Raw genomic sequence first — 15,506 nt, 5'->3', positions numbered from 1 at the left:
GGATCTCAGCTCACTGCAAGCTCCGCCTCCCGGGTTCACGCCATTCTCCTGCCTCAGCCTCCCGAGTAGCTGGGACTACAGGCGCCCGCCACCTCGCCCGGCTACTTTTTTGTATTTTTTTTAGTAGAGACGGGGTTTCACCGTGTTAGCCAGGATGGTCTCGATCTCCTGACCTTGTGATCCGCCCGTCTCGGCCTCCCAAAGTGCTGGGATTACAGGCTCGAGCCACCGCGCCCAGCCGACCATGCTTGTTTTGATTGGTCATTATTGTAAATTTTGTTATTGTTATTATTGCTATTATCTAAATAAATGTATAATTATGAGGCTATTGGAAAAGTTAGAAAATGAACACTTCAAAAATGCAATGTAAATTCCTTTCGATCCCCTCACTCAGCGAAAGCAACTGTTAATATTTTCATAGATTTGGACTTACATAATTTAAAAAATAGAATTATGCTTCACATCATATGTTATGACTTGTATTTCCTGCTTCAAAATACATCACAAATGTAGTTCCAAATCGGAGTACACCACTCCATTACTATTTCTTTTTTTTTTTTTCCTGAGGTGGAGTGTCACTCTGTCACCCAGGCTGGAGTGCAGTGGTGCAATCTCGGCTCACTGCAACCTCCGCCTCCTGGGTTCAAGTGATTCTCCCGTCTCAAACTCTCGAGTAGCTGGGATTACAGGTGCCTCCCACCACGCCCAGCTAATTTTTTCTGTTTTTAGTAGAGACGGGGTTTTGCTATGTTGGCCAGGCCAGTCTCGAATTCCTGACCTCAGTTGATCTGCCTGCCTTGGCCTCCCAAAGTGCTGGGATTACAAGGTGTGAGCCACCGCGCCCGGCCTCCACTACTATTTCTAATGCCTGCGTTGTGTTCCATTCTGTGGCTCACCAGTATCAGCCCATCCATCTTTTAATTGCTGGGACAGGCTGGGTGTGGGATTATAGGCTCACACCTATAATCCCAGTACTTTGGGAGGCCAGGGTGGGTGGATTGCTTGAGTCCAGGAGTCCAAGACCAGCCTGGGAAACATGGTGAAATGCTGTCTCTACAAAAGAAAAAAAAAAAAATTAGCCAAGTGCCCTGGTGCACATCTATAGTCCCTCCTACTCGGATGCTGAGGTGGGAGGATCATCTGAGTCCAGGAGTTTGAGGCTGCAGCAAGCCATGATCATGCCACTGTACTCCAGGCTATCTCAAATAAAGAAACAGATAAATGAAAAAATAAATAAATTATTGTTGGTACATTTTGATTGCTTCCAGTTGTTTTACTTTTGTAAGCAAAGGTGAGATGAACATCCTTGTACCTTTATCTTTTATTTTAGTGAGACGAATTAGTTCATAGAGACACATCATTGGATGTTAAAGAGTGGTTTAATAAGTGTGCACTCTAAAAATTCTGATAGGGCCGGGCGTGGTGGCTCACGCCTGTAATCCCAGCACTTTGGGAGGCTGAGGTGGGTGGATCATGAGGTCAGGAGATTGAGACCATCCTGACTAACATGGTGAAACCCCGATTCTACTAAAAATACAAAAAAATTAGCCAGGCTAATTAGCCGCGTGGTGGCGGGCACCTGTAGTCCCAGCTACTGGGGAGGCTGAGGCAGGAGAATGGTGTGAACCCAGGAGGCAGAGCTTGCAGTGATTCCAGATCTCGCCACTGCACTCCAGCCTGGGCAACAGAGTAAGACTCTGTCTCAGAAAAAAAAAAAAAAAAATTCTGATATAAATTCCCTTCAGAAAGCTGTAATATCCTACCCTCCTACCAGCAGTGTAAGAGATATGATTTCCATCTTTACCAATCTTGTAAGCCAAAAAGACCATTTTAATAATCTTGTAGAAAAGACTTTTACTGAAAAGACTACCAGAAGCAGAAACTATAAGGGGAAAAAAATCAACAAATTGACTATTAAAAATAACCAATAAAACTTGTTTGGTATTTGGAAACTAATAAACCCAAGTTTAAGGACAAATGACAAATAAGGACAAATGTTATCTATAAAAACATGTTTATAACATATGACAAAGGATTAATAGCCTTAATATATAAAGAGCACTTGTAAATTAATTTTTGCACATAACTCAGGAAAATCATAAGTGCATAAACAGATTGTTTACAAAAGAAATGCAAATGGCCAATAAATAGATGGGGAAAATGTCTTTCTCCATTAGAAATCAAAGGAGGGTAAAATAATAAATAAATGATGGGGATATTGAGACACAGAGAGACTAAGTAACTCATTCAACATCACACATCAGTAAATGGCAGAGCCTGCATTTGAACCCAGGTTTTCAGGTTTTCAGGTCTGTTTGACAGCCTCTTTCTGTTTTCACAGATGAGGAAACAGGCCTAGAGAGGTAAAGTGTCTAGCCCAGATTCTCTCAGTTAGTCAGAGGAAGTGCTTAGCTTCAGACTTGTATCTTGAGTCATTCCTTGGCTCAGGGAGTGACTCAGACACAAGGGTCTTTGTGGCAGTTTCCCGTGCCGCAGTCCCAGAGCAGAGCCATCACTCAGCTATGTCTCCTGCACAGCCTCTGCAGGCTTTTCCTCCTGAGGCCCCAGGCAGTGTTTGGGGAGGGATGAGTGGATGACTGTCACCATGGGATCTGCTTATCTTCAGGTTCTCTGGGTGCCCTGCAGACCTTTGGATCCTGCCACCTTGCTGGACATTAGGGTTCTCTAGCTCCTGCCAGCCCTTAGAGCCACAGGACCTTGGTTACAACATCTACAGAAGGCCCTGCAGCTGAGTGTGAGTTACTGTTGAGAGACGGAGCTGTGAGCGCCTAGGCAGGCCAGGTTAAAGACCCTCTGTCCAGGAGAAGGGAACTTGGGATGAAAATTCCCTTCTGAAGGAATCACTGAGACCCCATACCTCTTGTCAGAGCAAAGACTCTCACATAAAAGGAAATAGCTTCATCCTTGAGCCAGAAGCTGACCAACCTGAAGACGTTACTCTTTCCAGGGACTCTCCATGGCTACATGAAGGGAGGAGGGTCAGCCCAAGATCCAGGGAGACAGAGTGAAGGGAGAGGTAGGGAGGCCAAAGTTTCAGTGCAGGTGCGATAGGTACGTTCTTTCAGGAGAAGGGGACATCCATCTAGCCCAGTGCATTCTGCTATCTTGTGGTATGGGGTATGGCCCATCCGCTCCTTTATTCTTGCTGGACCTTTCTAGACTTGCTCTCCTGTCATTTTTGGTACCTCATCTGGCCTCTTGGAATGTGATGAGTTCATTCCATCCTGACTCAGAGGCAGAAAAGGCCCTAGATTCTCAGAACGGTGGTGGTGGCAGAATTTATGGGCCTACTGTATATAATTTTGTTTTGTTTTGTTTTGTTTTTTGAGACGGAGTTTCACTCTTGTCACCCAGGCTGGAGTACAATGGCACAATCTCTGAATTACAGACATGCACCACCATGCCCAGCTAATTTTTGTATTTTTAGTAGAGACAGAGTTTCACCATGTTGACCAGGTTGTTCTCGAACTCCTGACCTCAAGCGATCCGCCCACCTCGGCCTCCCAAAGTGCTGGGATTACAGGCATGAATCACCGTGCATGACCAATTTTTTTTTTTTTTTTTTTGAGATGGAGTTTCACTCTTGTTGCCCAGGCTGGAGTGCAATGGCGCGATCGCAGCTCACTGCAGCCTCCGCCTCCTGGGTTCAAGGGATTCTCCTGCCTCAGCCTCCCGAGTGGCTGGGATTATAGGCACACATCACCACACTCGGCTAATTTTGTACTTTTAGTAGAGATGGGGTTTCACTATGTTGGTCATGCTTGTCTGAAACTCCCGACCTCAGGTTATCCACCTGCCTCAGCCTCCCAAAGTGCTGGGATTACAGGGGTAAGCCACTGCACCCAGCCTTTTGTTTTTAACTAAACATTTTATTTGGAAATTGTTTTCCAAAAAAAAGTAAGAATATTACTGTGGTCTCCTATGTATTCCTTACCTAGGTTCATCTATATAAAGCCATGTTTACATGTGCTGTCTTTCTATATACAAATATATATGTATATAGATGATTATGTTATATCATAAATATATCATTCTTATTCTTTCTTTTCTTTAACTACTTAAGACTAACTTGCGGACATGATGCTCCTTTACCCATAAGTACTTCAGGGTATATTTCCTAAGAATGAGAACATTTTCTTATATAACTGGTAGTTTTCAGAACCAGGCAATTAACACTGATTACTAAGTCAGTGTTATAATGATTTAATAATCATGATAACTAGACTAATACAGAATATAGACTAGACTAATCCAGTCTACAACCAGATGTCAACTGTCACTTTATAGCAACTTTTCTTTCTTTTTTTTTTTTGAGACCAAGTCTCACTCTTGTCACCCAGGCTGGAGTGCAATGGCGTGATCTCGGCTCACTGCAACCTCTGCCTTCTGGGTTCAAATGATTCTCCTGCCTCAGGCTCCTGAGTAGCTGGGATTAGAGGCGCCTGCCACCATGCCTGGCTAATTTGTGTAGTTTTAGTAGAGACGGGGTTTCACCACCTTGGCCAGGCTGGTCTCAAACTCCTGACCTCAGGCGATCCACGCACCTCGGCCTCCCAAAGTGCTGGGATTACAGGCGTGAGCCACTGTGCCTGGCCCTATAGCAACTTTTCTTTTTCCATCCCAGGATCCAATCCAGGATCATATGCTGCCTTCAGGTGACACATCCCTTTAGTCTCCTTTAATCAGGAGCAGTTTCTCGGTCTTCATATTCCATGAAGTCGACATTTTTGAAGAGTATAGGTAGGTTATTTTTTATATTGTAACTCAGTATGGTTTTGTCTGATGTCTCTCTTCATTGATTAGGTTCAGGTATGCATTTGGGGTGTGAATACCACAGAAGGGATGTTGTACCCTTCACAGTGCATTATATCAGAAGGCACATGATGTCTTATATCTCATTACTGGTCATGTTAACTGATCACTTGACTAAGCGATACTGCCAAGTTTTTCCAAGAAAAAGTTACTTCTTTTCCTTTTATAATCTTTAAATGTCTTGGGGTGTGGGGCATTTAGATACTATGGCAACCATGCTTTATGGTCTACGCTTTATGACCTGTACAATATTTCAAAGTATTTGAAACAAGTAAGAGATAAAGGATATTTATTTGTTTATTTATTATTTAATTTTTGAGACAGGGTCTTACTCTGTTACCCAGGCCAGATTGCAGTAGTAGGATCATGGCTCACTGCAGCTTTGACCTCCTAGGCTCAAGTGATCCCCCACCTCAGCCTCCTGGATAGCTGGGACTACAGGTGTATAACACCATGCCTGGCTAATTTTTTCTCTTTTTTTGTAGACAGCATTTTGCCATATTGTCCAGGCTGGTCTCTAGCTCCTGGCCTCAAATAAGGTGTGAGCCACCACACCCAGCTAAAAGCATGGATTTTTGTATAAGATTTACAAAGGAAATTTGCAATTTCTAAGACAGGCCTAGTCCCTTACACTCTGTTCTTTTTCTCCATCTTCTTCCCCCCACATGTCTACAGGTGTCAGATCTTTTTCCAAGAACAGCAGAAAATGATCGAGTACCAGGTGAGTATCACATTAAGTAACCCAGTTTTCCTTCCTGGGGAAACTGTCCTAGAAAAAAAAGTATGCATTGTTTTAAGTATGTACAGTTTATACATACAGGCTGGGTTCTCAGGGAAGCTGACTCATAGATGGAGATTTTTCTCACCGGAGGTTTATCAGGCAGGCTCTTAGAACCCCTGTAAGGCAGTGAGGGAAGCTGGATTGGGCTGAGGGAGTTGTTGAACAGAGGCCTCAGGGAATCTTATACTCTGGAGCTGGGATGGCCTTCAGCATTGTTGTGAATGGAGGCAAGGAGGCTTTTATATTCTGAAATCAACTAATCATTGATTGTAGGCTGCCTCAGGAGGGTAGATATCCTTGGATGGCACAGTACCCTTTGTCCAAGGATAATTCTCAGAAAGATTTTAAGTTGGCCACTAGCGGTAGCTCACACCTGTAATCCCAGCACTTTGGGAGGCCAAGGCAGTTGGATCACCTGAGGTCAGGAGTTTGAGACCAGCCTGGCCAACACGGTGAAACCCTGTCTCTACTAAAAAAAAATACAAAAATTACCTGGGCATGGTGGCGTGTGCCTGTATTCCCAGCTACTCGGGAGTCTGAGGCAGGAGAATCTCTTGAGCCCAGGAGATGGAGGTTCTAGTTAGCTGAGATTGCGCCACTGCACTCCAGCCTGGGCAACACAGCAAGACTCCGTCTCAAAATTAATTAATTAATTAAGTAAAATCAACCAAGAGAAGAGGCCGATGAATTAGAGTTTAGGAGAGTTCCACATATAGAACTTCTGTCCTCTCCGAAGGGAGCCCAAAACAGTGCTAAATCCTCCCAGCAGTAATGTGTGCCAATACACATGGAGCCTTGCCAACCAGGAAAGTGCACCTAAGCCCTGGTGTCCACTTTTTATTGGTGGTTGATCATGTAGAAAGGCTTGACTGTTCTCACTGCTGACCTCAGTTTCCAGCCCTTCCAAGAGGTTGAGCTGATACCTGTGACCTAAAGCCCTCATTATAAACCACATCATTAGACTATCTAGTGTGGCCCAAGGCCAATAGGTAAACAAGGACACTCTGAGGACATTCCAAGAGTATAGAGATTACTTCCCAGGAGCTGAGGGCAAAGGCCACACCTCTCTTTTGGCAAGGTCAAATTCTTTACCACACAGTCACTTCAAGACAGGATCACCAAGACTTTCCTAGGCTGGTACCCATGGGTCTCCCTCAGTGACTGTCCTGCTCCTTCACAACTTATGCCAGGATCTCCAGGGCTATCAGTTATTTTTTCCTTTTTTTTTTTTTTTTTTGAGACGGAGTCTCACTCTGTCGCCTAGGCTAGAGTGCAGTGGCGCGATCTCGGCTCACTGCAAGCTCTGCCTCCCGGGTTCACGCCACTCTCCTGCCTCAGCCTCCTGAGCAGCTGGGACTACAGGCGCCCGCCACCTCTCCTTTTTTTGCTCTCCTTTTTTTGTTTTGTTGTTTTAATTTTAAAAAAATTTTTGTGGCTACATAGTAGGTGTGTGTATTTATGGCAACATGTTTTGGTACAGGCATCATGCAACGTGAAATAATCACCCCATGCAGAATGGGGTCTGCTCTTCGTTACAGCGTTCTATCTTTCTCTAATGGTTACTGTCCTGCTTGTGAACATCACCTTTCACACAGGTTACTATAGGGTCTTTCCTCTCACTTCCCTCCAGGTCACCCACCACACTTCTCTTTCCATCCATTGGCTTTAAAACTGCCTGTGAGTTTACATTGAAAGTGCATCTCTTGTAGGCAGCATTTTTTTTTTTTATTCAGTCTGACGATCTCTGCCTTTTTGGAGTGTTTAGTCTTTTTTTTTTTTTTTTTTTTTGAGACAGAGTCTCATTTTATTACCCAGGGTAGAGTGCAGTGGCACTTTCTGGGCTCACTGAATCTTCTGCCTCCCAGCTTCAAGCGATTCTCCTGCCTCAGCCTCCTGAAGTGCTTGGATTACAGTCATGAGCCACCGTGCCTGGCCTGGAGTGTTCAGTCTTATATTAAATTATATTACATTTAATGTTTATTAAATTACATTATTGGTATAGTAGGATTTATATCTGTCATTTTCGTGTCTGTTTTCTATTTATCCCATCTACTCTTTTGTTCCTCTATTTCTTCTTTCCTCTCTTTTGTTGTGCTATTGTGGATGAATGGAACAGTTTTCAGAATTCTGTTTATTTATATCAGGTACACCTCTCATTATGATTTAGTGGTTACTCTAGGGATACAATATATGTCTTTAACTTTTCACAGTTTATTTAGAGTTATCATTATACCACTTCACATAGAATGCAAGAAGCTCACCTCATGCCTTCTAGGATATGCTTTCTGCGTACACTTCTTCTTGGATAGGGTTTTCATTGTCCTAAAGTCCATAATTTCTTTCTTTTTTTTTTTTTTTTTGAGTCGGAGTCTCGGCCTGGCCTCCAGGCTGGAGTGCAATGGCACAATCTCAGCTCACTGCAACCTCTGCTTCCCGGGTTCTAGCGATTCTCCTGCCTTAGCCTCCTGAGTAGCTGAGACTACAGGCACCCGCCACCATGTCCGGCTAATTTTTCTATTTTTAGTAGCGATGGGGTTTCACCATGTTGGCCAGGCTTGTCTTGAACACCTGACCTCAGGTGATCCACCCATCTCAGCCTCCTAAAGTGCTGGGATTACAGGGGTAAGCCACCACGCCCGGCCCTAAAGCACATCATTTCATTGCTGGCCGACCTCTACATGCTTTTCTCTTGTTACAAGGTAACTTGCCACCCCTAAAATCGCCGTTTTGCCCCACAGTCTTTGTTCCCACTGCTCCCCTGCATAGAATGCAGTTTTCCGTCTTCCTGGGGAGACTCAGCTTTCCATATCCCTGGGCTCTGAAGCCTAACCGGACCCTAAAAAATTTAACAGACCATTCGCTTCTCTGTATGCCATAGCCTAGATGTCCTGCCATCACAGCTCTTGTGACACTTTTACCCTGATGGCTTTACATGTTGCTCTCTCTGTGCCAGACAGTGAGCTTCTTGAGGGCAGGACCCATCTATGATTGTGATCCCAGCAACACACAGTAGGTCTTCAATTTTTGTTGACTCAAAGTATGAATGGCAATGGTAGATAGCTTCCAATGTGATTTTCGTTTTCCCCACCATATATAACACAAAGCCAAGAATATAAAAGACCTTCCAGATAGATAATAAGCTCTAACTTATAAACATTATGGAAATCAGCACCATCTCTTGCACAAACTTTTTTTCTTTTTCTTTTCTTTTTTGAGATGGAGTCTTGCTCTATAGCCCAAGCTAGAGTACAGAGGTGCGATCTTGGCTCACTGCAACCTCCGCCTCTTAGGTTCAAGTGATTCTCCCACCTCAGCCTCCCAAGTAGCTGGGATTACAAGTGTGCATCACCATGCCTGGCTAATTTTTGTATTTTCAGTATAGATGGGGTTTCACCATGTTTTCCAGGCTGGTCTTGAACTCCTGATCCTCCTGCCTTGGCCTCCCAAAGTGCTGGGATTACAGGCATGAGCCACCATGCCTGGCCATGCACAAACATTTTTTTCTACATGACTCAATGTCATTTTTGTTTCAACAGACACCTGTGTCGTTCAAAGATGTAGTTGTGGGCTTCACCCAAGAGGAGTGGCACCGGCTGAGTCCTGCTCAAAGGGCCCTGTACCGGGATGTGATGCTGGAAACCTATAGCAACCTCGTCTCAGTGGGTAAGAACACCTTCACCATACAATGCAGATTATGTTCAAATGACCACCTTTCCTTTTTCAGTTGCTAAAAGCAACTGGAGTACTTTGGGAGGCCAAGGCAGGTGGATCACCTGATGTCAGGAGTTTGAAACCAGCCTGGTCAACATGGTGAACCCTGTCTCTACTAAAAATACAAAAATTAGCTGGGTGTGGAAGCAGGTGCCTGTAATCCCAGCTACTTGGGAGACTGAGGCAGGAGAATCGCTTGAACCTGGGAGGCGGAGGTTGCAGTGAGCTGAGATCACACCATTGCCTTCCAGCCTGGGCAACAAGAGTGAAATTCTGTCTCAAAAAAAAAAAAAAAAGCAACTGAAGTGCCTAGAACCTCTGAATTATTAAATAATTAAATAATTATTTATTTAATAATTATCTAGCACTTTCTATGTGCCAGAAACTGTTTTAGCCACTTTAAAAATATTAACTCATTTCATCCTCATAAAAGCCTTATGAGGTAGTTACTATTAGTACCACTTTTTTACAGGAAATTGAGGTACAGAAAGGTGAAGTAACTTGCCCAGAGTCACCCAGCTAGTAGATAACAGAGTCAGGATTTGAACCTCAGTGTTCTGGCGGCACAGAATGCATTCTTACCCTGTGCTGCTGCCTCAGTGGGTATGGCTTGAGTTTCCGTAGTCCTGGATTACTAATTCCATTTGGTTCTGGACAAGGTGTGTGTTTAGTCCCCTCCAAAGTATAACATCTGTTGTGCAGCCTTTAAAGCTGCCTGAGAGGCCCTGAAGACCAAGGAGCTCAGTCCAAGGCCTGGATCATTTCCCTGCAACAGGTTATGAAGGCACCAAACCAGATGTGATCCTCAGGCTGGAGCAGGAAGAAGCACCATGGATTGGTGAGGCAGCATGCCCGGGCTGCCACTGTTGGGGTAAGTGTAATAAATCTAGCAAAAGGGGTACTGAAGGAGGCTGGCACCTTTGGAATTTTGTTCAGCGTTCTTCTCTTAAAAGCCTTGACATTCCTCCGAGAACTTCAGCCACATTAATGCCTCTTTAACCTCCATGCAACCCCAACGCCTGAATCTGAGTGTTTTTCTCAGCTCTACTTGATTGCACCTCTGCCCTTATGTGCTCGGTCCATCTCTCTTTCTCCAGAATCTTTCACATGCAGGTATTCTTACAAATAAAAGCTTCTATGATTCTCCTGTTCCTGCTTCCTATTCTGCGTTCTGACACTTTCCAGATGAAATGCTTCAGAGCTACCTGCTTTCCCTAATTTCTGCACTTAAATTTAAATCACTCCCATAGACAGATGACTGTGGGATCAGAGAAGAGGAAGCAGTGAATTCCATGTTGGGGTGGGGAGGTGTGAAGGAAATGCCTGAGCTGGGCCCATCTTAACCACTGCTGACTAACACTCAGACTCACTGCCCCTCTCCCTTCAGCTCTGAGACATTCCAGCAATGCCCATGGTACCCTGAGGGTTGATGGATGGCCACTCTTAGGGATGCCTCGGAACTTCTGCTTCTGGCACTCTCTGGCGTGTGTTTCTCCATTAAAGTGTGCTCTTCAGCCGTCCTGAGACTGTGGTATCCTGGTTATCAGTTGCCCTGCTTTTCTTTTCTTCTCCTCTTCTGAAAATTTCATAACTGCAAATTCCACAAGAATGTATCTAGTCAGCCTCTGTTTTTCCAACTGCTCTGTTATTATCTATTTCCCTGGCTCAAACCCAGCATTTTCCTTCCAAGGAACGATTGCATTTTCTGTCTTCCAAAACTTGGTTCTCTTTCCAGTGGTGTAACCCTCTCAAAGAACTCACCCATTCTGAGAGTACATGATTCTCACAACCAGCCTCTTTGCCGTGTTGGCCCCTTTCTCCCCCTTGCTCTGCCCAGCCCCGCATTTAACCAGTCTGTGGACTACACTACAGGTGTGCACTTCCCCTGTTCTTTGTGTGTCAAAAACGAAAATCATCTTCATTTGTCCTTGCTACCCCTGCCACACACTCACCCTCACACACACACACGCACACACACACACCACTTCATCTTGCTTTTTATTTCAGAGCTTTGCTGCCGTGTGGTCATTTTGAATCTTCTGCCTTTACCACTCACTCTAACTGTTCCATTCATATGTGTGGTTTTGTTGATTTTTTTTTTCTTCTGAGAAATGGCTTTAAATCTTCCTCACTGCCTTTTTTTTTTTTTTTTTTTCTTTTTGAGACAGGGTCTCACTCTGTCACCCAGGCTGGAGTGCAGTGGCATGATCATGGCTCACTGCAGCCTCGACCTCCCGGGCTCAAGCGATCCTTCCACCTCTTAACCTCCCGAGTAACTGGGATTACATTCGCGCTACCACACCTGGCTAGTTTTCATATTTTTTTGTAGAGAAGAGGTTTTGCAATGCCGCTGAGGCTGGTCTCAAACTCTTGGGCTCAAGCAGTTCACCTGCTTCAGCCTCCCAAAGTGCTGGAAATACTGGCATGAACCACCATGCCCAGTCCTTCTCCACATTTTTTTTTTTTTTGCAGATGAAATTTCGTTCTGTCGCGCAGGCTGGAGTGCAGTGGTGCCATCTCAGCTAACTGCAACCTCCGCCTCCTGGGTTTAAGCAGTTCTCTCTCAGCCTCCCCAGTAGCTGGGATTACAGGCACATGCCACCACGCCCGGCTAATTTTTGTATTTTTAGTAGAGATGGGGTTTCACCATCTTGGCCAGGCTGGTCTTGATCTCCTGACTTCATGATCCACCCACCTTAGCCTCCCAAAGTGCTGGGATTACTGGCGTGAGCCATCGCGCCTGGTCCCACTTTTAATTTTCCACTGCTATCTCCTAAAATCAGACCTAGATTATCTCATGACTGAATATCTTTTTTTTTTTTTTTTTTGAGAGGGAGTCTCACGCTGTCGCCCAGGCTGGAGTGCAGTGGCCGGATCTCAGCTCACTGCAAGCTCCGCCTCCCGGGTTTGCGCCATTCTCCTGCCTCAGCCTCCTGAGTAGCTGGGACTACAGGCGCCCGCCACCTTGCCCGGCTAGTTTTTTGTATTTTTTAGTAGAGACGGGGTTTCACTGTGTTAGCCAGGATGGTCTCGATCTCCTGACCTCGTGATCCGCCCGTCTCGGCCTCCCAAAGTGCTGGGATTACAGGCTTGAGCCACCGTGCCCGGCCATGACTGAATATCTTTAAGTGAGGGGTTACTAATTATTTTTGTGCCATGGACTTCTTAGGCATTCTTTTGAAGGCTGTAGACCTCACTTCTATGTATAAAAATACAATAAAATTCATAAGATTATAGAAAATAGTTATCAAAATATTTTCTTCTTTTTTTTTCTTTTTAGATGGAGTTTTGCTCTGTTACCCAGGCCGGAGTGCGATGGCGTGATCTTGGCTCACTGCAGCCTCCACCTCCTGGGTTCAAGCGATTCTCCTGCCTCAGCCTCCTGGGTAGCTGGGACTATAGGCATGTGCCACTACACTCAGCTTATTTTGTATTTTTAGTAGAGACTGGGTTTCACCATGTTGGTCAGGCTGTTCTCTGACTCCTGACCTCAGATGATCCACCTGCCTTGGCCTCCCAAAGTGCTGGGATTACAGGTGTGAGCCACCATGCCCGGCTTCAAAATGTTTTCAAAATGTGCAATATAATAGTACATGTACTTTTTTATTTATACATTAATGAGACCTAACATCAGGTCTAATAACTATCATGATCTCAAAGAAGAGATGATTATAAATATAATAATGTGACCTGAAAATAACAATATTCACAAACTAGTATCAAGTCACAGGAAGTGCTGATACTACTGTGTTTTGTTGCTTACATTCATAGTCAAAGGAATTGTTCAACTGTAGTTGGAACTCAGTGAAAACAAAAATGTAATTTCTATCAAAGTTCACAAGCCCGCTGATTTCTGCCTACCAAGTTAAGAACTCTTGCTTAAGTTTTAGTTAGCTTTGTTGACTTTATTTTTTAATCTGGTTCGCCTTAGAGTGCTTTGCCATTTATATTGTAACTAACTAGCCCAATATGATACACCCTTGGATGACCGCTATACCAGTGCTTGTTAAACTCCAAGGTGTTTGGAATCACCCGGGCATCTTGTTAAAATGCAGATTCTGATTAAGTAGGTCTGGGGTGGGGCCTCAGATTCTACACATCTAACAAGCTCCAAGTAAGGCCAAAATTGCCACTTGAAAACCCACATGCCGGACAGCAAGGTACTGTATAACAGTTCACCTTCTTTCTTCTATAACAGCGATCAGCAAACTATGGCCTGCCGATTGGCCACCTGCTTTGTGAATAAAGTTTTGTTAGAACACAGCCACATTCTTATGTTTACGTATCGTCTATATTTTCACGGTATGGTGGGAGAGTTGAGTCATTGCGACGGAGACCATATGGCCCACAAAGCCTTTACTTTCTGACCCCTTAAGAATAAGTTTGCCACCCTCTGCTCTGTAATATCCTGTTTTCTTTGAAATTATTGGTCTCTGTACTCTGGTACATTGTATTCCATTTGTGCCAGTGTTCAGAATCCTCTTTCCTCATAGAACACTCTTCCCTGCATTTGTGCTTTGGGTTATGGTTCACGTTCTCTATTTGTGTGCTGTGCACTCTTTAAATTTTGAGAGCATTTCTCAAGTAGTATGAAGTTTCATAAGGATGATTCACTGTACTTTCTCCAGAAGACATCTGGCAAGTTAATATCCAGAGGAAAAGACGGCAAGACATGCTTTTGAGGCAAGGCGCAGCCATAAGCAAGAAAACACTGCCCAAGGAAAAAAGCCGTGAATATAGTAAGTTTGGGAAAATATCACTTCTGAGCACTGACCTTTTTTCTTCAATCCAGAGCCCTAACAACTGGAACCCTTGTGGAAAGAATTTGAACCATAATTTAGACTTGATTGGTTTTAAGAGAAACTGTGCAAAAAAGCAAGATGAGTGTTATGGTTATGAGAAATTGCTTCAGCGTATACACCATGGTAGACGACCGAATGGAGAAAAGCCCTGGGGTTGCAGTCACTGTGAGAAAGCTTTCACCCAGAACCCGGCACTTACGTATAAACCAGCAGTAAGTGATTCTCTCGTGTACAAACGGAAGAGGGTTCCACCTACAGAAAAACCCCACGTCTGTAGTGAGTGTGGGAAAGCCTTCTGCTACAAGTCTGAATTCATTAGGCATCAGAGAAGTCATACTGGAGAGAAGCCTTATGGCTGCACTGACTGTGGGAAAGCCTTTTCACATAAGTCAACCCTCATCAAACACCAGAGAATTCACACTGGGGTAAGACCCTTTGAATGTTTCTTTTGTGGGAAAGCCTTTACCCAGAAGTCACACCGCACAGAACATCAGAGAACACATACAGGAGAGAGACCCTTTGTCTGCAGTGAATGCGGGAAATCGTTTGGTGAAAAGTCATACCTCAATGTACATCGAAAAATGCACACGGGAGAAAGACCCTATCGTTGCAGAGAATGTGGAAAATCCTTCAGCCAGAAGTCCTGCCTCAATAAACATTGGAGAACTCACACAGGAGAGAAGCCCTATGGGTGCAATGAATGTGGGAAAGCTTTCTATCAGAAGCCAAACCTCAGCAGACATCAGAAAATTCATGCTCGGAAGAATGCCTACAGGAATGAAAACTTAATAATTGTGGGAAATACTTGAGCAAAATATCTGGTTTCATGGTATGTAGGGAATCTATCCTTAGGAGAAATCTTAATGAATTCATTTTAATGAATTTGGACAGTGTATATGTGTGTTTGCTTTTTTTTTTTTTGAGTTGGATTCTCTGTTTCCCAGGCTGGAGTGCAATGGCACTATCTCGGCTCACTGCAACCTCCGCCTCCCAGGTCCAAGCAATTCTCCTGCCTCAGTCTCCCAAGTAGCTGGGATTACAGGCACCTGCCACCACACCTGGCTGATTTTTGTATTTTTAGTAGAGATGGGGTTTCACCATGTTGGCCAGGCTGGTCTCAAACTCCTGACCTCGTGATCCGCCTGCCTCGGCCTTCCAAAGTGCTGGGATTACAGATGTGAGCCACCACACCCAACTGACAGTGTTTTATCATAATGGAAATCATGATCTAATTGTGATACAAACTTTTCTGGAAAATACTTTATAAAACATAAGCATGGTCACCCTGGCATGTAAATGTTTAAAAATGTATTAAATGGAATAACAACAGAAAACAAAATATCTCTGAAGAGTCTTAAAGGCATACTCTGGTATATTCC

General features: G+C 44.2%; 1 protein-coding gene across 2 annotated transcripts in view; it reads left to right on the top strand.

Moving 5' to 3' along the window:
* The window catches only part of ZNF793 (zinc finger protein 793), a 22,156-nt gene extending 7,220 nt beyond the window's left edge, over nt 1–14,936 (top strand). Inside the window, exons 3-7 of one of the 2 annotated variants that reach the window (XM_025366409.1) lie at nt 4,646–4,761; nt 5,509–5,554; nt 9,151–9,277; nt 10,101–10,196; nt 13,954–14,936. In XM_025366409.1, the coding sequence (XP_025222194.1) occupies nt 5,540–5,554; nt 9,151–9,277; nt 10,101–10,196; nt 13,954–14,936 (1,221 nt within the window). In that variant the 5' untranslated portion in view covers nt 4,646–4,761; nt 5,509–5,539. The remainder of the gene's footprint in view (nt 1–4,645; nt 4,762–5,508; nt 5,555–9,150; nt 9,278–10,100; nt 10,197–13,953) is intronic. The other variant, XM_025366408.1, reaches the window with a different exon arrangement.
* Nucleotides 14,937–15,506: the final 570 nt, after the last annotated feature.

Source organism: Theropithecus gelada, chromosome 19 (assembly GCF_003255815.1).
Source record: "Theropithecus gelada isolate Dixy chromosome 19, Tgel_1.0, whole genome shotgun sequence".
Taxonomy (NCBI): domain Eukaryota; kingdom Metazoa; phylum Chordata; class Mammalia; order Primates; family Cercopithecidae; genus Theropithecus; species Theropithecus gelada.
Note: the sequence above shows the minus strand (reverse complement) of the source record. Positions and strands in the feature narration are given on the sequence as shown.